The sequence below is a fragment of the Haplochromis burtoni genome, unplaced genomic scaffold (assembly GCF_018398535.1).
Source record: "Haplochromis burtoni strain Fernald_Lab_line unplaced genomic scaffold, NCSU_Asbu1 Contig_50, whole genome shotgun sequence".
Taxonomy (NCBI): Eukaryota; Metazoa; Chordata; class Actinopteri; order Cichliformes; family Cichlidae; genus Haplochromis; species Haplochromis burtoni.
The window spans coordinates 232,971-259,279 of record NW_024582411.1 but is presented as its reverse complement, the minus strand read 5'-3'; the positions used below and the strand labels follow the sequence as shown (position 1 = coordinate 259,279).

General features: G+C 39.8%; 1 protein-coding gene across 3 annotated transcripts in view; it reads right to left on the bottom strand.

The window, feature by feature from the left end:
- Positions 1–5,802: 5,802 nt before the first annotated feature.
- Positions 5,803–26,309, bottom strand: part of cgnl1 (cingulin-like 1) — a 34,220-nt gene continuing 13,713 nt past the window's right edge. For 2 of the 3 annotated variants that reach the window (XM_005929593.3, XM_005929594.2), the window contains exons 9-19: positions 19,114–19,320; positions 18,891–18,995; positions 18,660–18,812; positions 17,801–17,971; positions 13,314–13,475; positions 13,034–13,123; positions 8,861–8,944; positions 8,545–8,669; positions 8,121–8,229; positions 7,772–7,935; positions 5,803–7,154 (exon numbers count right to left, since the gene is read on the bottom strand). In XM_005929593.3, the coding sequence (XP_005929655.1) occupies positions 7,004–7,154; positions 7,772–7,935; positions 8,121–8,229; positions 8,545–8,669; positions 8,861–8,944; positions 13,034–13,123; positions 13,314–13,475; positions 17,801–17,971; positions 18,660–18,812; positions 18,891–18,995; positions 19,114–19,320 (1,521 nt within the window). In that variant the 3' untranslated portion in view covers positions 5,803–7,003. The remainder of the gene's footprint in view (positions 7,155–7,771; positions 7,936–8,120; positions 8,230–8,544; positions 8,670–8,860; positions 8,945–13,033; positions 13,124–13,313; positions 13,476–17,800; positions 17,972–18,659; positions 18,813–18,890; positions 18,996–19,113; positions 19,321–26,309) is intronic. The other variant, XM_042220522.1, reaches the window with a different exon arrangement.

Below are 26,309 nucleotides of genomic sequence, written 5' to 3'. Positions count from 1 at the left end.
AGTATATGTTCTTACCTAGCTTTCCTTTCCTGGCCATGTTTTCCTTGCATCCCCGATTGTTGCCATTTGTTTTATGTTGTTCTGAGCTTTGTTCCCTACCTCTCTGTGTATAAACGGTCCTGCTGTATGATCAACCCTTTATGTATAAATAGTCCTGATGTCAAATAAATAACTTTCTGTGTATAAATAGCCCTGTCTTCCATCTTGTGTCAGTTTGACCATGGATCTCGTCCTGTATCGAGTCCTCAGTCCCACACTTCATCATTCCCTGACAGCTGCAGCAGCAACTTTACAACTGTTGACGGACAAATGCTGCATCTGTGATGAAATGACATGGTTTCACAACGCCATGATGTTTTTAGAAATGTGAAGCAAGCAGGTGTTGCTGTTGGAGTTCAGTCACCCAGCATTAATGAACTTTAGGCCACTGCTTTTGAGGTAATCATATTTCCATTTCACGTCACTGCCTAGCAAAAAATGTACTTTTAACTCCAGGAGAGTAATCAGACAGCCAGTGCACGAAATACTTCACATTTGCTAAACTTCGAACACTGAAATTTGCAAAGTAATGCACAGGTTTTATTAATAAAAATTCACATTCACTGATAATGCTGGTGTGCTAATTTGATGTCACCTGATTTCGCATGACCTGGAATGAAAGTTTAAGCTGTTTTTGTTTTACAAAGTAATATATATGTATACTGAGAGATTAGTACAATGTTGAGCCTTGATAATTGTTCCTGAGGCGGCCATCTAACCTGTTGGGCGTTTATTCTTTCAGATGGAAAACAAACAAAACACTCCTATTGTGACACAGCGTTACATGTTTTCCCAGCCTCTGTGCCGTAAATAAAGGACAAGACATTTACAACTGTCCTTTGAGGCTTTAGCCTTTATAGCCGGCCAACAAGTTTTAATAACCCACCTATTCATTGATCTAATGTCAAGAATCAATTATCTTGTTTATAGTTCTGTGACTGACTCCACTTGATAATGATGATTGATGATGATGTGATCGTTTAATAATTAGATAGAAAACAAACAGAGAAAACTAATCTGACACCAATCTGGTGATCTCATATATATCTCAGACTACTGTTAATGAAATATTACACCATTACACAGTGAGAAGTAACTCTGTGCACTTACTGGGGTAGTTTTCAGGTATTTTGAGGTATTTTGAGGTATGGGTACATTTTAGATTAGGGGTTTCTATGTGAAACAAATGATGACATTCACATCCGTGTACAAAATAGCTCTACACTGGTGTGACACAATGTTCAGTAATAACAGGTAATAGCGCAATATGTATTATCAAATTATGTACAATTAATAATAATCTAATACCCTCAAAGCTCCTGTCAGCAGGAGCTTTGAGGGTATTAGATTATATTATTTTGAGGCTGCAGGTAAAGAGTGTGAATAGTTCCTTCACTGTAGGCAGTGCTGGAAACACCCTGAGACCCTGAGAGCAGGTTTGTCCTGCTGCACTGTAACATTCAGCGCCTGAGGCATCCACAGGATGTTTGTTTAGTGTCTCTGAGTGATGTTACTGCTGCTGATCAACACAGAAAAAACACAATACAACTCTGTGGGTGTTGGTTTAAAAATACACATTGAATTAGTCACAATAATTTAAAGTGACGTATTATTCTCTTCCTTCTTGCTTCCCTGTTGCTAACACATATCTAATCAGCCAATCACATGGCAGCAATTCAGTGCATTTGGACATATAGTATCAGAATGGGGATAAAAAGGTGATTTAAGTGACTTTGAACGTGCTGTAGTTGTTTGTGCCAGATGGGCTGGTATGAATATTTCACAAACTGCTGATCTTCCGGGATTTTCCCACACAGCCATCTCAACAGTTTCCAGAGAATCTTGATGAAAACAGAAAATATCCAATGAGTAGCAGTTCTCTGGCTTGTTGATGTCAGAGGTCAGAGCGGCCAGACTGCTCTGAGCTGATAGGAATTCAGCAGTAACTCAAATACAATAAAGGTATGCAGAAGAGCACCTCTGCATCAATACACCAAATCTTCAAGCAGAAGACCACACCAGGTACCTGTCAACTAGGAATGATAAACTGAGGCTTCAATTAACACGTGTTCATCAGCATTGGGCAATAGCAGACTGAAAAAATGTTTCCTGGTCTGACGAGTTTCAATTTTGAGAGATGAGTTTCATATGCTACAACATTCAGATGGTATGGTCAGAATTTTGAGTAAACAACATGACACCCTGCCTTGTATCAACAGTTCTGGTGTAAGAGTGCGGGATATTGTCTTGGCTCACTTTAATGGAGCATCATGTAAACACCACAGCCTGCCTGAGAATGGTTGCTGACCATCTCCATCCCTTTATGACCACAGTGTACTCTTCTTCTGGTGGCAACACCCAGCACGATAACACACCATGTCACAAAGTTCAAATCACCTCAAACTGAGTTCTTGAACATGACAAAGAGTTCCCTGTACTTAAATGGCCTGGACCAGTGAATCTATGCCAAGGAGAATTACAGCAGTCCTGAAGGCAAAGGGGAACTAGTGAGGTGTACCCAATAAAGTGGCTGGCATATTAGACATAACCAAAAACACTCACCAAATCTGAAACACACGTTTCTTGGACTGAGTGTGCAACATAGAAGTCACAACATTAGCCAGGTAACCTATTAAAAACGTTCCACACTGGAGAGGTGCAGTTTAATGACGCCGAGAAGCCACTTGTTAATCAACATGACCACGCCTGTAGCCCTGCAGGTGGATGAGCTACAAAGAAAATCACTCACATGCTTTTGATGTTTGGGTTTCTCTACATTGCAGCTCTAGCGGCAGCTAGAGTAACTGCAGTTTTTCATACAGAATATTTATATGCAGCAAATAAGTGTAATTTCTCATAAACCCTGGATATTAATAATCAAGTTGAAAGCAATAAATTAGAAATAAAGAAATAAATCAGCATAAGCGAGCATACAAGCGGAAAAAGTGATGGAGCAGAGAAGCAGGAATCCCATTTAATTCCTATTCACCACTAAATTTTTCTCATATTTAGTTAATCTGGTTAAATTTTAGGTAACTGCATTGGTTTTGCTCCTAACCAAAACCTTATCAGGAAAAAGTGAAATATGAACTCTGCTATATTTTCCACCTCTAGGGGGCAGCATGGCACTGTGACAGTTCTGGGTCCAGCTTTCTGTCAGACTTGTAAAACTTGAAAGTGAAGCCGTGAAACGGTGAGCTCCGTGTGAAATAGATTGCCTTCTCAAAATTTATAGCTTCGTGTCACAAAACAGCCACAGTTCACCTCCAGGACATCCCTCTGTGCCTCCTGCCTGCTCTGCAGCCGCTCCTGCTGAAACCAGTGAAGCACATGAAGGAATCCCAGGAATGATCACCTTGTTAGGCATACACAACTTTCCCCCCTAAGCCTTGCAGCCTGCGGGCCCTATTAGTTTGCTGCTTGGCTTAACACAGGAGAGAGAGATAATACTGTGGCACTTGAGGAGGTTGATTTGTTTGTCCCACAAAGAAAAGCAGCAAACTAAGGTCGTGCCCTGCCAACAATAGCCAGTCAGCCAACGAGGATAAGAAAGCTCCATCTATTCAACTCCTTTTAGTGCTGTGGTCAGCCCCAAGTGGCAAGAAAGTTTTCGATCTGAGTCCTCTACAAAATAAAAGCACTAAAAAAGAGATTAAAGAAGGTTTAATGTGAGTTTTAAACAAGAAAAAAAAACACATTTAAATGTCAAAATGAGAACAGTTCTCTGCATAATTTTATTTGAATAAAATAAAATAAAATACAATAAAGAGGACTTTTAGCTCTGTGCTCCTGCTCCGTGCCAGGAGTCTTTTTTTTATTACCCCAGAGACTGAAGGAGGTCAAACCTGTGCTCTGAAACTTGATCTGGGCCAAACATGGGCTGCATTTGCTTCATACATTCCAGCAGGAAAAATATTGACCCGCTGAGAACGAAATTAAAGATAGAGCCTCTGTTGACACAGCTGCTTTGACCCTGCACAGATTTTACCCGAGCACGAGGGAAGTCAGCGGCGATCATTACACAGCAGACTGATCAAATCGTCTCAGCCGCTGAAACCCTCGGGGTTTCAGCGCATTTACTCAAATACTGCAGGACATGCAGTCGGTGGTTTGATTTACTCGACTGTTCATATTTTCCTTTTTTAATTATATATTTTAACATGACAGACAAACAGATGACTTTATCTGATTGCTCAGGTTGCTTGCATCTTGCATCATGCAAAACTCCTTCAGGTAGTTTTCTTTTTCACAAGGTTCATGATTATTTTTCTTTTGTTGTTTTACAGCTGTCATTCATGTCTAGAGTTTTTTGATACAAGGTGATTTATGCCGGTGCATAGTCGGTAAAAATTCAGGTCATCAAAATATTCTGAAAAAGATCCTCCTGAGTATTTCTCATAGATCAGTGCTCTGTGCAGTCCAGGGGGAATTAAGAGGGTAAGTAGCAGCCAGGTGCTGATCATCAAATGTAGTGATTAACTGATCATCAGCCAGTGTGAGCACCTCTATAAAAACAGATGTTTTGGCAGCTTGTTGGCCTGGAGCTTTCAGAAGTGGGTTAATACAATGCCCTGGAGAAAAGATGTTGGCAATGATCTTAAAGAAGCAAATGTTGCTGACCGTAAATCTGGGAAACGTTATGAGGGCATTTCTAAAGAATTTGAAGTCTATCATCCTACACGGACAAGAATTATGCACAAGTGGAAAACATTCAAGACATTTGCCAAAACTACAAAAAAAAAAAAGAGTTGCATATCAGACTCTATGCATCTCAGTTAGCATATTAAATGTTAAACTTTACGACTGTAGAATTGGAAAAAGATGGCTTGTTTGGAACGGTTGCTTGGAGAAAGCCTCTTCTCTTAAAAAGAACATTGCAAACATAAGCTGTGCTGCTAAGTTAAATTTGAACAAACCAGAAAACCTCTGGACAGATGAGACCAAAGAGAAACTAAACACAGTATATCAGGACAAGCACCTCAATAATAGCCGTCAAGCACGGTGGTGGAAGGGTGATGATTTGGACTCGTTTTGTAGTCATGGGACCTGGACACCGTACAGTCAGAGCGGACCATGAGCTCCATGTGAGGCCATCTGTCCAGCAGACAAAGCCTGACTGAAATCAGGACATGCAACAGGACAATGATCCCAAGAACACCAGAAGATTTACAAGAGAATGGTTAAAACAGAATGAAGGTGCTGCCAAAACCTTCCTATTCTTAGAAACGCATTTATTCTGGAGTATTAAATGCTCCTCTTCTCAAACATTTTACAGTGTAGATATCATTTATGGATGCAATTTGCACTACTTGCTTGCATTGTGTTATCACTGTTGTACATGTAAATTTTTTCACCCCACAGTATCAGGCCCTTACTAAGCGCATGTGGCACTTTATTGTAAACTGCACAGTTTTTTATTCTTTTCCTTCAGCTAGTATCTAAAATGGGGGGGGGGTTTAAGCTTCATTGTACAAGATGACAGTATACTTTTTAAACAAACGGGGCAAGTTTCTGTGTGAAATATAAAACCTAGAAACATTCACCACCACAGCTATGGCACAGTGAAGACCAGCCAAATTTTCATATCTGAACCCTCGAGTGCACTTAGACTGAAAGGAGGGGGAGAAGTTTTAACTAGAAACTTAAACTTAAAAAGAACATGATGCACAAAATATTCTTTAAAAAAAAAAATGTCTAAAAGAAAGAAAGTCTTGAGGGGAATAGTTGTCAGGAGGTCTGCACCAAGCAAAAAACAGGTGAGAATAACTGAAATGAAGTTTATTTTAGCCTCAGCAGGATTTAAGTGTACAGAGAGGTAGTGGCAGGAATTTGTCTCGCTCATCCACTCTCCAACTCACAGAGTGCAAATCATCACAGTGCAGCAAAACATTGATTGTCAGTTTATCTGAAGAAATTCCCTGATTCGGTCCAAGGAGGACCCATAAGGTCCTCACGTGGTCCTTACAGGCACTGCTGATGTACACAGCGGACACAGCTCATCACAGACAGGTAAGAGTTTAAACATGTTTTAAATCAAAGCGTTTCCAGTATAAAACAGCTTTAATGTGTGCAGCTTTGTTCGGAGATGCTAGAAAAATCACGTTAAGACAGAAAAGCATCTTCCAGAAGATGTGAGTAACACTGTGATGTCACTAATATCAAAAGAAACCTGCACGATGAATGTTGATTACAAACTTGTCATTTTACTGCTCATTAGATTATATAAAACTGTATAAAAATGAATGTGTACAAAGTCCCTCATTTACTGCTCCCTAAAAAAACAAAAAAAAACAAAAAAAACAAAAACACAAAACCTCTTACTGAGAGGAGATTTTGTATTTATAGCTACAAATAACTTAAAAAAACATCCTGGCACATTTCACTTCATATACCCTTGATTTCCAATCATTTAAAAAAAAAAAAAAAAAGTAAATATTTTGCATTTAACTCAATGATAAAAAATAAAATGTATATTCAGATACTGTGTGTAAATGTGACCTATTAGATTAAAAAGGAAGGGGTCAAAACTGGATATCGGTTACAAAGACAGTACAGGTTTCATTTGTTTACAATGCATTCAATGCTAGAATAATCATTGACAAGCATGTTTAACCCATTAAAGGAAGATCCACTCAGAGTAGAAAGAAAAATGTTGGAAGATGGGGATTAACGCAGGAATATAAAATGAACATTTTAAAACCGTATTTACAAAAATTTTCACTGGACAGGACAAAACATCATTGCCTTTGTGATTTCACCAATTAATCAAAGAGCTGCTCTAATAATACTGAGTGAATTCATGGACGTTGAAGCTGCTGAAGTGAGGATTTTATTTATCTCACCTAGCTGGAAAGTCTTAATATTCACAGCTCAGTGTTTACAGGAGCACATGGCACAGCTCTCCAGCCGTTTGGTGTGACAGTGTTGCACATAAAGCAGCTTTACTTCCAGCCTCAGAGTTTGTTTATAAAGAAAAGGTCGATAAGAGGTTGTCCTGACTCGAAGAGCGCTTGTACCCCGAGGAAGAGCTGAAGTACGTCTCCCCGTCGGTGCTGATGTCATCGTCTTCGTCGTCATCCAGATTGCTGAGCAGCGAAGCAGGCGAGTTCTTGCGTCTGAACAAACAAAAACAAACAAAACTATTAAGAGTGTTCTTGTTATAATGTGTGTGTTCTTTGACATTACTAGAGCAGCTCTGCACTATTTGCAGGCCCTAAATCCATCCTGAGTGTGAGCTCCTCCTCCTTGCACCTCATAAACTAAAGGTTTGAACAGGGACAAGGTGGAGCTTCTGTGAGATTATTACATTATGCATCTCTGTGTGACATCATAAAGATCTGAGAGCAGAAAAAACTGCCTGAAACACACCTCTGACTTGTACAAACACAAACTTCATTTTTAACAGGAGTGTTCACCATTGTTACTGTAGGTCTTTAAAAAAATAAGCAAACGTAACCTGACCATCTACAAATTAAATTCCTACATCAGATTTTAATTTCCCCTTCAATGACCTGCAGGAGCCCACCAACTTAACTCAAGTGGCATAATTATTTAATTAGTAACTGTAATCTAATTCATTTCAGATACAATAATGGTAAATGGTCTGATATTTATGTAGAGCGTGTGCAGTCTAAGTATTTTAAGCACTCTACTCTTGCCCAAAGGCACGTCAACATGCAGGAAGGAGCCCAAAAAGACCTCCAAGCTCAGCCTCCTGAGTTTGTGCTTTTACCTCAACTCGTTTCGCAGAGCTTTGAGCTGACTCTGGAGCTGCTCGTTGGCCTCCTGCTGCTCATCGAAGTCTCTCTGCAGCTTCTTCTTGCTGTGCTCAAGTCGGTCTATCTCCTCCTCGGCCTCGTCCATCTGTCTCTTCAGTGCCTTCAGACGCAGATTTAACTTCACGAAGGGGGAAAAGAAAAACATGTCTAGAGTTAAAAGAGTTCTACTAAGATCAAATTGTATTTTCTTTTTCTTTTTTTTTTTTATTTGCCTGATAAATTATTAGTCTTGACATTTGTCTAAGTCAGAGCAAAGAGAGTTTAATGACTGTTAGAGTGGGCATGAAGGTAAGGGTTACATACTTGGTCCTTTTGATCTTGCATTGATTGATGTTCTTCCTCAACTTGCATCATCGTCTCTTTTACCTTCCTCTCCAGCCTGCGGTTCACCTGCTGCATGTTAGCGCGCTCCCTGAAACACAGGCGATGCATCACTAAACATAAACATGAGCTAATAATTCAGACCAAGGTACATTTTATGACGCAAAGACCTACAAGCTGATCAAATTCTTTAATATGTTTGATCACACAGAGTCCGACGATCTCCCAGTGCAAACTAAACTATACATTTAGATAAGCTCCAACTTTCTGACTCTGTGTCCTAAATCCATGTGTTCAGGTATAAACTTTCATCTGAAGCTTTAAACTAAACTCTCACCGTTTCCTCTTACATCACCTCAACCACAGCACCCCTCAGCTCTATTCCCAGTTGGAGTTCCCATCTCACCTCTCCTCCGCCTCCAGCCTCTCCTCCAGCTCATGTATGCGTTCCTCCAGCTGAGGTACCTGGCCCTCTCTGTTGGACTTCTGGGAGCCTTCTAGATGACTCACTCTGGCCTTCAGATCCTTATTCTAGAGAGGGCAGGGAGAGAAAACCACTGATGTGTTTGACAAATGTATGTTTATACCATAATCATGTCTGTGTACAGATAATAAAATGATGGAAATGGACAAATCAAATGAATGTGATGAAAAGACAAATGAAATGAGTGTGTGTTTTGGACTGAGTCTGTAGCTGTTATCCTCCAGACAGGAGTGTGTACCTGTCTCTCCAGAGCAATCTTGTCACACTCCAGGTCCTGTCTGCTAGCCCTCTCCTGCAGGAGTTCATTCCTCATCTGCTCCACCTGTCAAGCCGAGTCCAGACACTGTCATCGCTACAGTCCCACACAGTCTGACAATAGTTATGATCAGACACTGACTCACAGCAGAAACCCACGTAACACCTACTGAGCCAAAATGCTAAACAATAGAAAAGTTAATGCTGTGTGAGCTCTGCTTAATTGGTGAGCAGGATTTCCTTGCTTGACTGCATTCCACCCTTTTATTGTGATTGTGATGCCAAACTGTCAGAGACACAAGGTTGTAGTACAAAAAAAAAGACAAACCAAAAACCCCACAGGTAGCTGACAGTAGTTTCTATGACGCAAGAGTCAAAACGTCCTGTATTCATAGAAACACAGAATGGCCTCTGTTTCATCTGAAATATCATCAAATCCCCTGATATTACTGACCGATAAAGGCATATTTTTTGCTTTGCAATAAGCTCCACTGCATTCACACCTTCTCGTTATCAGACACTTTCACTCAATCCAACAGACCTGCTACTCTTCATTGTGATCTGATGATCTTCGAATAAAGCAGAGTTTCTGTTTAAAGGATTGTCTGATTTCCAGGTGCCTCTTCAGCTTGCTTGGCAACTTGTTGCTCTAACCTGACATCGAGCATTAGTTTCTTCTGTCAGTTTGTTTTCCTTTAAGAGGTGTTGTGTGGGTTACTCTACAACTTGGTGATAAGTTTCACATCATCAAAAATTGCATCTTCCTCTCTAACTCTGATGTGTGCCATTATGGTAAATTTATACGTCACTCATTTTTAGTGCAGCTCAACTAATATTTGGCTGCCACAAATCCCATGGCACACCTGGGCTCCCCTTGAGCCAAACCCACGTCATCTGAGATACACTGCTGTGAAGAATATGTCTGTGTGGGCTTTCAGATAGTACAGAAGGTATTAGTGTTTAACAAGTTGATAAGCGAGGATTAACTTAAATATAAAGCCAAAAGCAACAGCAAGGCAACTTAACTTACGGAAAACAACAGCAAAAGGAAACATTGATCCTGGATTTGTCCCCTGGAGACAAAATCCCCCTCCAACACTTATTTTAACCATTCGAACAAAGTAGTTTTGTTTGTATCGAGAATTTTAGTAATATAGCCAAGGGTTGAGATGCTGGACACAGATTCACCATTTCAACCATGTTCAGTTTTTATGCTAAGCTAAAGCCCCTTTCAAACCTGCCAGCTTTAAATCAGCATTATGGTAACTTTTTGGTAAAAGTTGTTACCTGAACCTTATTCGGGTGGACCTAGAAACATTTTAACTGCAGGCAGACAAAAATGACAAATAGCTGCACACAAAATTAGGACTGTTCACATCTCTTATGTATCTTTGTGAGTTGCTCAGCTCACCAGAGAATGCCCTAAACAGCAATAACACACACATAATGATGTTTTATCTCATCAGCTGTTCCTAATTTGCAATAAGATTAAAACATTTGTCTATGATGCATTTTTCGTGTTCCCAATCGAGTAGAGCGATCTCACTTTCTGAGCCTCAGGGGCGGGGCAGCTGCAGCACACACACTCACGTGATGATGGGATCACAAGGAGTAAGAGATTTAAACAAATAAATGTGTCGTTTTCACTTAATTCAGCGGGGTGTATGATGCCAACCGTTGTTGCTAAAAATGCAGGTAAATGCTTGTATGGCAAATATCACTATTACTGTGGCACTCTCGCCATTGTTGTAACTATGTGTGAATAAACCTTTAACAAACATTAACATAAATGTCTGACTTGCAGAAGGTTGTTAAGAGGTTAGCAAAGACAGAGGTCTGCAAGTCATGCACCCTTTATGTGGAAAGGCCTTTTTGTTTAAAAAATATGTCATAAGTTATGAATCCTGTGTAAATCCATCAAACTCAATCCACAAAAGCACTAATGGTACCTCAGAGAACACAGTACTGGGTGTGAGACTTTAGAACATCTGACTGAGAGTTAAAGTAAGATGACTGTTTTTTGACAGTAGTCTGGTGGCTGTGATGAGTCCATTAGCACATCCTTACTCCCTGTTCAGCAGCACTGTCTGACAGCAGCTAGAGTGCTAAAAACTCTTCTAAATTGTTTGTATGCAGAAAATAAATTTTTTATATATATATATATATATATATATATATATACACACACACACATATATACATATATATACACATATATACATATATATACACACACACACATACACACATACATACATACATACATATATATATATGTATATATATATATATAGCCACAATGAACAAACTTTAATGAATCTCAGTCTGTGACACATATATATGATTTTTTTTTAAAGAAAGAGTTGTTTCCAAATGAATCAATATGATGAATAAATTCAACTTGTATTGTTTCTGTGTTTAATGCTGATATTATTAGATCTTACAAACACAGATATAAGACCTGTACAGATAATATCATCTGATACTGAAGAAAACAGCGATTAGCACAATTTCTAAAACTATTCCTTCAGTACTTCTGTCATCACACATCACCTCAGTGGATATTGGATCGACTCAGAGAGGCCTGACTGTTCAGTGATAACCTAGTTCAAAAGAAAAGGGGCGAATGAAAACTAATCAATACAGCAGTGATGGCTCTTTGTGAGAGGAGCTGAGAATTGGTGATATTTTATGCCAATTAGTGGGTGACAGTGGGCTGCTCTGATGAACGATGGCCCCTATAACTGGTGCACCCAGCACAGTGCTTGAGGGAGCTGAATCAGCAGACTGGAACATACAGCGAAACTAATCTGCTTTGTGAGAGACGGCAGGAGAGTAGAGGGGAGATTACTCTCATTTAGACAGGAGAGGAGCACCTGGTGCCAGGAGAGACGCAGGTGTTCTTCCTGCTGCCTCCGCTGCAACCGCACCAGCCCTCCACCCCATAGCCCTTCACCCACCTCTCTCTCCTCCCCACAGACATTTGAGCACATGCACCAGCACATACCCACACGCACGAACGCACACACACACACACACACACACACACTCTGCTGGCACTCAACCTATTCCACTCTTGCCGCACAAAGCTCGAGTGTTGCCTTGACAACCGACCTCAGCCTCATGCTGAACCAATGCCACTTTGTCACAATGCCACTCTTTCCTCTCTGCAAAGATTTTTTAAAAGGGGGGACCCTTTATGCAGGTTTAAATACTCTAATGAATTGCACTGGGGCTCACTTTATTTAAAATTTTGGTTACAACTTCAAAATACGTGAAGGGAATTTGTCCCAAAGCCAAATCTTAAAAGCCCGCCTTTGGCCCCAATAGTTGTTAAAAAAAGAAAGGGAAAAAAAAAAAAAAAAAGAACTATCTGTGGCTCCATAGTTTTGTGGTATTTTTTAAACTCCAGAGCCAGCTTCCTCCCTCTGATTATTAAGATCTCCCCTATGGACAAACAAGTGTTAAAAGTACATGCAATTTATCTAAATCTTACTTCACAGTGTCTCTGTCAGCAGTTTTATCACAGTGGAAGGAAAACTGGAGCGTTTGCTTGCAAGGACAGAAAAAAGAAAATCTGACTTCTAGCACAAGAATGAGATTTGTTCTCAAGCCAAAGTTACTGAAGCATAATTTCCAAGTGCACTCCACAACCTGAAAACTTGAGACATTTGGCAACTTGCATATTTTGGCTCAGGCGGTGCATTAAGAAGGGTCTTTTGTGGCTGATGCATGAAAATTGGATAGACACTCCTAGACCATGCTGGTGAGCTGCCAACCTGAATGATTATGCAATATCATCTTACAAAGCAATAACCCATCCACTTTATCCAGACCAGAAAGAAAGAGAGAATTTTTGAGTACTGATATTACATGTAAAGACACAGACTCTTGAAAAAACCCATGAACCTGCACAAGAATCACACACATCAACTCTTTAAGGACACATCTGAGACCCGAAGCTGTTATATGGAGGTCAAATGTCCCTTTTCATTTAGAGATTAGTGGTTGCAATCATGATGTTAGAAATGGAAGACAAAGTGACAGGAGATCTAGAACTCATTTACAGGCTGACATAAAACAGAGACACGTCTGTGTGTGTACGGACAGGTGAACACTGATGATGAAAACGTGTTGAGCGTTGAGTGTGTTTCACCTGCTCTCTTCCTCGGTCTATCCTGTCCATCAGATTGTCTCCACTTTGACGCTCCTCTTCAAGGTTCATTTCCAGCTGAGCAATCCTCTCCTGCAAAGTGAAGCAGTTACATCTTTATGAAGAGTGTGTTTTGCCATCACTGCTCTCTGTAAATCTTCATACAAAATTGTGCGAAATTAAGATTTGCCTTTAAAAAAAACTTTTAAAATAAAAAATGTTGAAAGGATACTTCTGGTCTTTTGCAATAATGTAACAAAGCAGTCACTAGTAGCTTGTGTACCTCCATGAGTTTGACGTGTCTAGATTTTTCCTCTTTAGACAAGGCGTTTTTCTCAGCCTCAGCTTCAAGATCACGAACTCTTTTCTCTAGCGTATTCTCCTTGACCAAGGCCTCATCTCGCTCCCTCTGAGACTGTCGCACTTCCTCCTCCCGGCGCAACAACTAAAACCAGAAACATTTATATATTTCACTATGATCTTATGACATACATTTTATTTCTGGTCCTTGAACATTTGAGCACTTTTAAAATAGTGACATTATCTTTTTCAGCATCAACTCTAATCTTATCAAGTGTTAGTGCTGAAGTGATGAGCAACAGTTAGTTGCTGTTTAGCGATAGTATTAATATGATATAATATACACTCCCCTGGGTGACTAATGCATCCAGCACAGTAAGTGTTTCCCTCAGCTGCAGTGCCCCTCACAGCTGGAAAACTGCCCTCACTGCTTAATGCTAAGACTGGAAATTCATCATCTGCCCTCTTTTTACTCCCACAACAGATATTTGCCCATTAGTGTAAAATTGTTATGTGGTTATTCATGTAATGATCTGAGCAATACTTTAAGTACGACACTGCATTGTTAGAAGTATAACTGGATAGTTGTGCATCTTTTATTGGATCTTATTTTTAAATTTATGCGATTACAAAATCTGTGGAGTAAAACCTCTAACTTCAGGCCGTCTTCATAGTCGGCTTGTAAAAAGAGATTTATACGTACAAGATGCTCACTCGATAATTCAAGTAAAGAAGGTGGATGTATGTAGCCTACACTTCATATGGTAGAGGACTATTGGAACGTTTGAGAACAGCTGGAAAATGTGGACTAAATGAAGCAGTCCAGGGCCCTATTTCAGGAAGCCGGTTTAGAAAACTCAGAGTGAAAAACGATACTCAGGGTTGAGTAACCCCGAACTGTCCAACTCGGAATATTCGGTTTCAGAAAGGCTGATAACAATTAGTTCAGTCAACGCGGAGTTGCTTTAACCCCAAGTTAAGCGCGCGCACGAGGATACATAAAGCCCTGATTAGTGGAGCACAGATTAAGCGAGTCACCATGGAGACGGAGGGAAAGAAGGCGCGGTCAATGTATTTTACAGCGCTTGAGGCCGAAATTCTGATGGCAGCATATGCCGATAACATGCAAATTTTGCGGAAAAAAAGTAACACAGCCTCAGCTGCAAAAGACAGGGAGCATGCATGGCAAAACATAGCCGACAGAGTCAATGCGTGAGTGTTAATTTAAACATTGATCTAGGGATTTCCACCCATTTAACACGTTATTTTATCATATGTTTATTTTATTTGTTATTTTATACATTTTATTTTGTGATGTGATGTGAGCGCAGGTGCAACCCAACAGGCCCCAAACGTCCTGGCAGCAAGTAAAAATGAAATATAAAAATATAGTCCAAACAGGTGAGGTGTAATTGTATTATGAGCCATAGTGCTTGGTCTGTTTGTCCGATGTAAATCAATTGCAGTTAGAGGCTACATTAATTTCTTTCTGTAAGCACTTATTGAAATTATCTGAGCACATTACAAGTACATATTTGCTTACTCTGTATGCTCAAATGTGACCCGTTATAGCCAACAGAAAAAAAGCGGAGGCCCGAAAAACAGGTGGGGGTCCTCCACCACCACCACTCACAGAGGCTGAGCAGTTGGCTTCCACATTTGTGATAATGTTGGCAGCATCACATATGATCTTCACAGTGCAGAGAACACAAATTAGCATCCTTAATGAAATAATTTGTTAGTTTGAAATGCTACAGGGAACTATGTACCTGTACATTAATGCTGTGGAAAGACTTCCTGTTCACATAGTCTCCTTCATTTACTGAAGGAGCAATGATTGGAATGTGAGTGCCATCTATACAGCCAATCACGCCTGGGAACCCGTGAAAATAAATGTAAAATTTAAGTAGTAGTTCAAGTATCACCACATCATGAATTAAGTTTTGTTCATCCTGATACCTGCAATTTTGTGGAATCCCTCTTTGATAAATCTTGTGGGTCTATGACCGGGGAACACCACAAACGAGTACAGGAGACGTTTCAGTGCAACTGTAACATTCCTGACTGCCCGACAGACGGTAGCCTTGGAAACGTGCTCAGCGTCACCAATATTATACAGAAAGCTCCCGTTTGCAAAAAACCGAAGTGCAATACAAATAATATGTACAGAACTGAGAGATGTCCGCGATGTGTCACATGAGCAATATTAGGCCTGAGGATGTTATTCAAATAATTATAGATTGTGCTGAAAAACGGTAACGTTCACACAGAAATCATCAGGAAATGATAAAATGTCCGAACGCGCTCTAATCACTCTCTCCCGGCGGAGAGCTCTGCGGAGAATTTGGGCTTCAACATCTACTGGCTCTTCAAGGAAGGGGCACGCCATGTCTGACACTTCCTACAGTCAGGTTTCCGACAAAGAGGCGGAGAAGTCAGGGTTAGTTGAAGTAAACCTGCTAGGGGGCAGGTTAGCTTCACGGAGTGTGTCGTCATAGTAACTCACTCAGGATTAATCTAAACTCGCTTTGTGAAACCGAAAACCCAGAGTTTTCGTTAACTCAGGGTATACTTACTCAGAGTTTGCACTAAACCGGCTTTCTGAAACAGGGCCCAGAGCACTGAATTTCTTGGGAAAGGTAAGTGGAGGAGGAGGATGTGAATCAGCCAGCACAGCTTTCACAACAATGATTTCACAGCGCTAACATCCTCCTCTTCCTGTGCACCAGCAGGATAAAGATATCATAGCATGGATGCTGACAGAAAAAAAAAAGGAAAAGCCTGGACACTGACCTTATCTTGACAAATGAACTCTGTTCACAACCACATTGTACATACAGACAGACATGCAATGTAGAGCTCCATGTTTGCCCAGATCAGCAAATCAGTAAAACTAAAGGCTGGCCTATTATACATGTGAAAAAAGCCTGCAACTAATGACTACAGGTTTCAGAGAACAGTTCACATAAAAAGGCCTGTCTTTTTTCTTCTTTTTTTTTTGAAAGGCAGCCTCTTGTGGTTTCAAGAAAAAAAATTAAGGCAGAGTCTGCCAATACCTCTTTTTAAAGGTACCCGTGGAGTTTTCATTATAAACAGGCACTGCTTTGTTTACAGCATTAGAGCTCTGGGACACTGAGTGTATCCTTAAGGACTAGCAAGCATGTTTAATACATTTCCTACCTCAAGACCTATTAGCAAACAGCCATTTTTGAAATCAGCATTGTTTACAGTCATCATCTTTTCTTCCTGTACTGGCACATTAGTTCCAACAAGTTCTACCTCACTGTGCAGTCAGGAGAAATGTGTACAGAACCCTGTGAATATTACTAAAGCAAACAACAAAAACAATATTCACTTTCCAGAACTAGATTTCATTACCTCTACATCAGGGCTGCCCAATCCCAGTCCTCGAGAGCTACTATCCTGCAGCTTTTAGATGCATCCCTACTCCAAAACAGCTGAATCAAATGGTTTGATTACCTCTTCAGCATGCCATCGTGTTTGGCAAAGGCCTGATAACAAGCCATTCATTTGATTCGGGTGTGTGGGAACAAGGATGCATCTAAAAGCTGCAGGACGGTAGCTCTCGAGGACCGGGATTGGGCACCCCTGCTCTACATGGTACCACTGAGTATTTTTTTTGCTGTGTGTACACTTTTTCCATACATTCACTAATACAAGAAAGTGTCAAATTTTTATTCTCTCAAAAGGTTTAAACTCACTGCTAATCAGTTATATAAGCAGGGCTCGCGAAATCGCTAGCGTGACATCCCAGAGCTAGTGATATCTCCGGTCGGGCGACCAAAATCTATCTAGCGATCGGGCTAGCGATTTTGCGGGCCCTGATAATCATAACTTTACACACAATGTGTCTCGCACAAATGATCTACCAGAATTGCAGATAAAACACAAAATCTTAGCCCAGTGATCTATGTACCATTATCTGCATTACTCACTGATGCTATACACAGTTTTTGCATCACACATTGTGACATTTCTCCAGGACCAAACTGTTTCAGAGGTCACCAAAAAGAAAATCTTAACTGCCCTACCTCCATAAATAAATATTTTATGTATAAATGAAACAACTTAAGGCAAGCTCATTTCAACATAAATGATTCTTTTTCATCAAAAACATTCTTCACATTCCAAAGAGCTGACAATGATAAACTGCACGACTAAAAACAATGCCAAGGGGTCACACACAAACAGAGCTTTTCTATTACTTGAATTGGCTAAATTCTTTCACTTTAATATTATGCTTTGGGTTTGAAAGGGCAGCGGGGAGCAGAAATACCTAAGTGCTGACATCACTCTCTGAAAGTAAAGATTGATGTTGGTAGGAGTGCTCAAACTGGCTGACTCAGAACAATAGCTCTTAATGTGCTGGTCTGCATGGAATTGCTCAGATAGGCTGACTGATAACAGCCTTGATCTGGCCACTGTGTCATTTCTTCTTATTGTGTTTACCTCATTTTGTAGGGTTTTGGTAGTCACCAGGTACTTCTCCAACTCCTGTCCTCGCTCTTTGAGAAGCTTCTGCAGCTCGGCCAGCTCCCGGCGGTTCTTCTCCTTATAAATATCAATCTGCTCCTGAAGCTCGCGAGTGGACGACTGGGATGCCTCCACGATGTCATTCATCTGAAGGTGTGGTGACAGGGACGGAAGAGGCAAAAGAAAGCAAGATGTTATGAAAAAGTAGGGAATTTTAAAGATAATGATGTGGTTCAGATGCAAGTTTGATAGTATTTTATCATTTGTTTGCACATTGGACTGGACTCCTTTTATAGAGTTATTATATAACATGAACCATCTCAAAAAAATAATGTTCTTCTGGAAAGCTTCCTTTAAACAGGACCCTTTATACACCTTTTATTATTGAACCCTCAAGGTAGCTTTAGATGACTCACAGTTCATAAGAATCCACCTTAATCTAATACTAAGCCCTGATGCAGCCCATCACTTTATTCACTCTTCAAAACTATGGTTTTTAGCTATTAATCATGTGCCTGAGATGACTATACTAGGGATATCCATCGCTAAGATTAAGTAATTTGATGAGGACTGCATGTTAAGAATGAGTCAACATCGCTCTTCTAAATAAAAGGTTTTTTTTAATCAAAGTTTTCTTGGTTACTCTGCTTTAGTAATGAGTCTGGAAAATAATTTTTGTAACAAAGGTCAAACTGAATAAGCACACGGCCTCCATCTTGTTTGCATAATCTAAAATTCTATTCTCTGCATAACAAAAGCAGACATTCGGTGTGAAATTCATTCAGATCAGAGTGAATAAGTGAATTAGTGAATAAACAAACACTCAGAGACTCACCTCCTTCTGAAGTTTTTCCACTGTACAATCCAGCAGCCTCCTTTCATCCTCTATGTCATTCTTCATGCTCTTTAACTGCTCCTTCTGATTTCTCTCTTCTTGAAACCTCTCCTCCAAATCGTTGTGTTCATTGCCGAGTTTGGTGAAGTTTCTCTGCAGAATGACACAATAACAAATGTGTCAAGTTGTGCAACTGTATTATCTAACACAGTGAAGTGTTACTAATCTTACTTGCACATCCTCAAGTCGGATGGTCAAAGCTCTGTTTGCACGTGACATCTCCTCTTCTTGCTCCTTAATTTCAGATAGAGATTCTTCAAGTTGCTTTTTCTCTCTCTGTTAAATGGACATTGTTGCATATGAGACTGTCATTTAGTATAAATATAATGATGCTACAAGTGACTGTGTAGAACAAAACTAATAATAGTTGCGACTCTGGAACTCCACCCCTTACCTCCAGTCGACCAACTTTATCCCCCAGCCTGCTCTCCTGCAGCTTGGCTTCGTCAATAATTCGGTTTAGTTTGGCCACCTCATTTTCCAGCTCCTGTGCCCGTCTGCGGAGTCTCTCCACTTCTTGAGTCAGACGTCCTGCTTGGCCCTCTGCTACACCCTTGGCTGCCTCCACTTCTGCCTTCTCTTGCACCACTGTGGCGCTGCTCTGCAGATCAGAACAGAACACAAGGCTTCAGTACAAAGGAAGCAGCAGTCTGTGACACTCAACAGAAAGTGGAATAATGAGGCATGATGGAACATTTGAGACCAACTCTAATACCTCATAACAGAAGCCATTTGTAATACTCAGTCCCCCAGTGGCCTTCCTGTAATTCTCTTACACCTTATAATAAACCACAATTGGAGGTAACTAAATCTGAGCTTTTATTAGCTTCTGCTGATTGAGGGTCAGCAGGCTAGCATTGCAGACCTGTTATGCTAGCCTGCTGGGTTAGCACTACACTACTACCAGGTATTAATACAGACTGTTGTGTGGTATATGTCTGCAGTTGTAACACAGATGAAGTTTCAGGTGCACCAGTCCTTTGAATTTGCCTTATGCCCAAATCTACTAATGCAAATCCTTTAACTCCTACATTTCAGGGTGGAGTAATGACACTAGTCAAGAACAAGCTCTAGCTGAAAACGTATTCCAAATTTTTCAATTCCCTTGAATCATATGCCTTCAAGATTGTAAATTTATTTAATCAATGCCAGCATGTTTTTCTGACAGCTGAAAAACAATGATGTCAAACTCTTGGAAGTGGAGCTAGAGCACATCTCGCACATCAACTCGTGTGCAAGTCGTTTTGTATTGTGTTGGTAAATTGTGTTCAGACTCAAAGATAAAACTGTTGTACAGATGGGAAAACACATGTATGCCAGTGTTTTGTCCAAGAAGATGAAAGCAAAATCAATAATGTAGTAGTAAAGAAATTGTTATTAATATCCATCCACAGGGTGGAGTGCTGTGCAGAAGAGAAGAAATGGGAGACACCCAGATATATATGTCAGTGCGCGAGGAGACAGAAACAAAGAAAACTGACTACAGTAGAACCACACAACAGATAACAACAGGTTTCAGTTGCGCTTACACCCTTCTACTGAATAACGTCAGCAGGCAACAGGCTTGTAAAGGTTTGTTTGGAAACAAAAATGTTTTTTGGTATGGAGGTGGAATGTAAGGAAACTGGTTTAGTAGTTTACAGCCTCAGTACAGCAAGGTATGCACGCATGTATGGCCGTGAACACAAAATTACAGAACAAAATCTGTAAACTCGATTTGTCACCATTTTAATATATGACAGAGGTGAAAGTGGTGAAACATTAAATACATAAAAATGCTCAAGGTGGGAAAATATGCGAAAGGACTGCGATAGTACAATCATACGGGTCTTTCTGTGCAGGTCTTTGTTATGCATCACACACTCAGCTGATATCCAAGTATGACACTTCAGGTGTGTTTGTATGTGTGAGTGTACTAATGCACAAAAGCACACAAGGCCTTCTGTGTTTAAGAACCAACTGATTGAAAATGTGATCTAGCTGGTGAGACATAGATGAAAGGTAAAAATGTAAGAAAGCAAACAATGAAACCAAAAACTGGTTATTCATTCTCTGGCACTTTCTTACTGAAGAGCTACAAACACCTTCCACAGAAGCAGCATAATCACAGAAAGAGTGTCATGTAAAAATCTAATCTAACCTAATCTAATCTTTGAAAAAGATAAGGAAACAAACTGTTAGTAGATTTTAACTGCAACGCGGAAAAGTTTCCTTTTGTAAATTGTCAGACAATTTATTTACAATTTTTTTTAAAAAAAAGTTTTAAATGCCTAGTCACCTCCTGAATGCCCTTTCATGACTGATATAAAAGGTGCTTGTTGGTTAGCACATCTTGTCATCACCGTGTGTACAAAGAGGCACGTCCTGTATTAAATACGCGATGGGTGCCTCCCAGTTTCAGGCCAGTCAGACCTGTTTTCCGCTGTCACAACATAACCGCCCTCATCACCCACTCACTGGATAATTTAGTTTGGTCAGACGAGAAGAGCAAGAAGGTTCTGGATTTGAATCAACCAGCCGCCTGAGCCTTTGGGTGGAGTGTTTCTATGTTCTCCACATACCTGCAAAGGTTCCTGCCAGGTACCCTAGCTGCCTCCCAAAGTCCAGACATGTCTGTTAGATTACTTGGCAAGTTTAAATTGGCCACTATGACTATGCATTGGCTTTGCAAGCCTGTCCAGGGTGTATCCCGCCTTTCACCGTATGACAGTCGGGATAAGCTCCAGCAACCCTATGATCCCCAACTGGATAAACAACAAGAACATGAATGGATGCCTGGATAGATGGATGAACCACAAAAAACATCTGCAGATTTTATAAAAAAAAAGAAAAGAAAAGGAATTTGCTTTTTATAACATAATACAATTTCTCACCAGCACAAACTGCAGCCTCAAAAGTGGCCAAGTTGAATCAACACCTGTCTCAGGAAATATGACATATAGTGCTATTTCCAGCTTCTGCCTTGGACTCTACTGCCATGGCTTTGTTATTTATATTGTACTGAGACTTGGTCTACTGGTTTTAGTTAAATCTTTGGTTGCATGTACCATCTGAAACTTAACATTTAAGAGCAACTTAGCTTTTGGCTCACAAGGATTCATCTACCTGCCTCCCTAGCCACCTATCCACATAATGTAAATGATAATAGTTCCCATTCTTTGCAGGGTGGATGTATCTTTATCAAATTCCATTACATTTTTCGCTTGATGTGCTTCCATAAACTGGCATCTGGTTGAATAAATAAATACTCAGTTTTTTGTGTAAGTTTAGGCTAAAATGTTTGAGATGATCAGATGTTCTGTGTCAAATTGTGTTACAGCAGCCCTCCAAATGCTGAAAACTAATTAAAAAGCTGACAAATCAGTTTTATAGACAACAAATGCTGGTAACCATCTTTATGACCACTTTCTAGGAAGATTAAACTCTATAATAAATGTGGATTTACCAATTAAATTACTGATTAAAGTGTGATTGTGTTGAGGGCAATAAACAAAGCTGTAACTACAGTAATAAAGGAATAACGTGTGGCATGATGGTGTCTGTGCTCCATTTCTGCATGTCCCACTTCCCACATTGGGTCACGTGTTAAAAACAAGAGCAAAGCCACCCAGCCAGAAGGAGAGAGACCCTTCTGCTGTCTGTGGGAAGAAGTGGGAGGGGATGCAGTGACACGATTAGTCAGTTTTTAATGAAAAGTTTCCCATCTGCATCGTTAATTTATTTTAAGTGACTTTAATAGACCTGCACTATAACACATTTATCTCACAATATCAGGAACACCTGTGAACTTAAGTGTTCATACTGCTAATAGAAAAATCTTTTTTTTTTATTTGGCTCTTAGGGAAATACTGAATTTTACATTTCTTCAGGGTTTTACTGCCTTAATTCTCTTGCTTTTCACTAGTACAAAAAGTTAATAATTTGTTAAAGCAGTATTAAAGTTTACCCAGCAATCACTGAAGGATTAGTACTAAAGAAACCTCACTTTATCAGCTATTATTTGTTTATTTTGTCTATTTATTATATTCATTTATCACCACTTCAACTTGTGACCAACAACACAAGCTGACTTCAGTGTATTAGTGAAATATCAAAGAAGAATACGTATTAAGATTATACTGCTGTTACACTTGTCCTTCTACCCTAAACTCAAAGATTGACTTGGGACCTCATGTGTACTCTAACTGTTTACCTAGAGTTGCACATTAACTAACTTTGTGCAGTCTTTGAAGCAACTCCAATGCTCAAGCGAAGCGAATACTTAGAAAGGTCGTTTGCTACAGTGAAATCTTGGCTTAGCTTTTCCTACCGACCTATTAACAAACTTCAGAAAAAGAGTAAAGAGTGAAATCCTCAAACAGCTAAAGTGCTGATCATGTCAGAGTAACTTCTATACATCACAGATGAATTTAAGATTATTTCATTGGATATAATGGATTATTTAGTACATTAACTTTCACCTAAAATGCTTGGGCAACAAGTAAACAAATCCAAAATGCAACTCTAATACATTCAAGGTACATGTTATTTTTAAATATTAGATTTACAGTAAACAGATAGAAAGGAAGCTTCTCCAAATAAAGACATTTTCCACACAGGGAGCTGCTAAAATGTCATCCTTTCTCCCCCTTCCTGATTCCTGGTGTTGTTCTTTGTGGGTTTTGTTTTCATTCAGGGGTTTCTTTTCTGCAACTTCAAGATTATAATGATAATGATTAATAGATGTACAAAGAACAAAATCCAAGAAAACCTATTCAGGTAGTACAAGTATATACAAAGAACACTACTGAAAGACTGTTTTCATCAAGGTGAGACTTTGATAAAGACTTTTTTTTTCCTTCCAAAGAACACAAAAATAATTTTACAAGAAGACAGACAGTAGTGTTCTTCGGATACACTTGTACTGCATGATATTTAGCATGCTTTTCTTGGTTTTACTCTTTGCATAACCACCAGCCCTACTGAAAAGCACCTGTTAGAGCAGCCATTTGAGCCACATAGTGCTTTTTAAAATAATATTAACACATTTTAAAAGAAATGCATTACATATATAATATGTAAAAACAGCTTGGGCCTCAGCTAAGAATTCACCATTCAAAAATTATCACCTCCTCCATCTCCATCTGTGCAGGTACAACAACTGATTCAAGACAGGAAGCTAAGTCAGATGGAGCAGTGACCAAAACATTTTTGGCTTTCCCTTTAGATGAATTTGCAATAGAATATATTAACATTTCTTACCTTCCCAACTTTAGTCAAAACAGAGGTTAAAGGTATGCAAATCTGCTAAAATAAGCACTAAAGGCTACAGGAAGTCTTTTATACATTGTCAGTGCACAAAACACCAGAGGGAGTGTTTGATGTGTTATTTGCATTTATCGGCATGTCACTTGCTTATTCTAACTAATCCTGTTCTTGTCACTGTGGAGTTTAAGTTTTTGACAGCTAGATAGATGGAGTTCTTTGCGGTCCTTGTTGGAAAGGAACTACTACACACACATGACTTAAGAAAATAAAACTGCCCAAGGTCATGTAGAGCTCACCGCCTTTTCTGCATGATGTCAGATTATCTGAACTTAACCCTGATATCAGGAAATTAAACTTGAAAAACTTATTCGGGGAGTGCAGAAGCTGTGATTTGGTTCAACTACTCAAAGTATGTATTACAAACACAACAGCTATCTTTAATTTAAAAAACAGATACCTGACAGACACCCGAAACTAAGGTTAACTGCAACAGGAGACCTGTCATGTACTAATGAAAGAAAGGATTGAAGTACAAATTAAAATGTGAAACCTGAGAAGTACTAAAATCTCCTTGGGTAAAAGCGTAATCAAATATAGTCTTGTCCTCAGAGAAATGTGAGTGGAAACCAGCTTTTAAAACAGTCTCTGTGCAAGGCCCCTTTGCAAGGACGTAACAACCAGACAAAATGGCACCAAATAAGTTCTATAAGAGGCACTGATGTTTCTTATTTAAGGAAAATTCAAAGCAAGACAAAGTACAGCTGAAGTAAAGCATTCTGAACCACTTTTTAATAAATAAATAAATTACAAAGCCTTTAACAAACAGTGGTAACACTGTTCGTTCACTCACAGACCACAGAGTGTCAGTAAAATCAGGTATCACAGTCCAGAATAAAGTTCAATCAAATGCTGAGCAGAAACACAAAGAGACCAGAAAACTGCATATTCTAGTTTTTTCAGGCCAAAGTTGACAGAAATGAAATAGAGCTATGAGTGAGAAAAGAAACACCCATAATACACATCCCACACAACAAGTCAATCCAGAGAATTTACAACAAACGCAGAGACCTCAGCCCACACATCAATATACTATCACATTTAATTTCATGTGGCGAAGCAGCCTGCTGGCATTAATCCAAATACAAGATGCAAAAGTATGAAACAGGTTCAGATTCCTCTCTTTGTGGCCAAACCAAACAGAAAGCAGAACAACAAACATCTCTGCACATCTCAACAGGAGATGAGTGTTTTACTTGACTTCTGTGAGATGTTTTGGCAGATTGGGCTCCTGCAAAAACAATAAATACAAAAATCCAGGCCACTGCCTAGTTTTACACAAACCTGACCCATGTTTAGCTGTGCTGCAACATTTTCTGAACTGAACACCTGAGTGAGCTGCAGGGTATTTAGTTCCTGGTTTTCATAGCTTTTAAAGTCATCAATCTATAAAGTTATCACCACAGCTCTTTGAAGACCAAGAAGTAAATCGCCTAATATTTCAACAAGATATCAACTGCTAATTCCTTGCCATCTCTGTCAAGATAATCATTTCCTTCCTTGCTTGCTGTCCTGCATCTCATGCCTCTTCTTCCCAGTCGCCTGGTAAATCAGCTCCCAAAGCTACGCTGGGAAATACAGAGCTATCATCAAACACACAGACTCATGCTGAAGTCTTTACTTTCAAAACAAGCCTGAGGGGGAACTCTTCTCTGAGCTACACAAGTTTGATGATCAGACAGAGAGACTTCAGTTCACACACTGGCAGAGATTACTGAAGAGGCAGGCTGAGATAGAGTACAGGCCAGAAAATGAACTGCATTTAGGTCCACATGAGATCACTGTGGAGTGTTGTGTGGAAACTGTGGAGTTAGGAAATGAAGAATACAGCATTTGGGATTGAGGTTAGAGATGAGAGCGTGATAACAATGTGGCTGTGTTACACACTGTGGTTTGGATCTGTAGGTGAAACATAACAAGAGCTGGAAATGATGCGATAAGCACAAGGCTCTGTCTTTACAGTTAGGAAGGGCTGAGACCTTTTAAAGCCTCTAACACTGAAAATATGGAGCACTGTAGTGACGGAGAAGCAACTGCAGCACCCTGAAGAGGAATAAATGAAAATATCTGAGCCTCTCCCGCAGATCGGAGCGGGTACACTATAACAAAGCTGGAGCTGAGTAAAGAGGAGGTCTACAGGGTGCACATTCCCCACTCTAACCCTGACATTCCTGGAAACGAACCCTAATCTCTACTCACCACACCTCATCTTTCTGCATTTTTCACATACTAGCACATGTCTAGTTCCCAATGAGTACATATCTTTAGTTACAGAACATTAAGAAT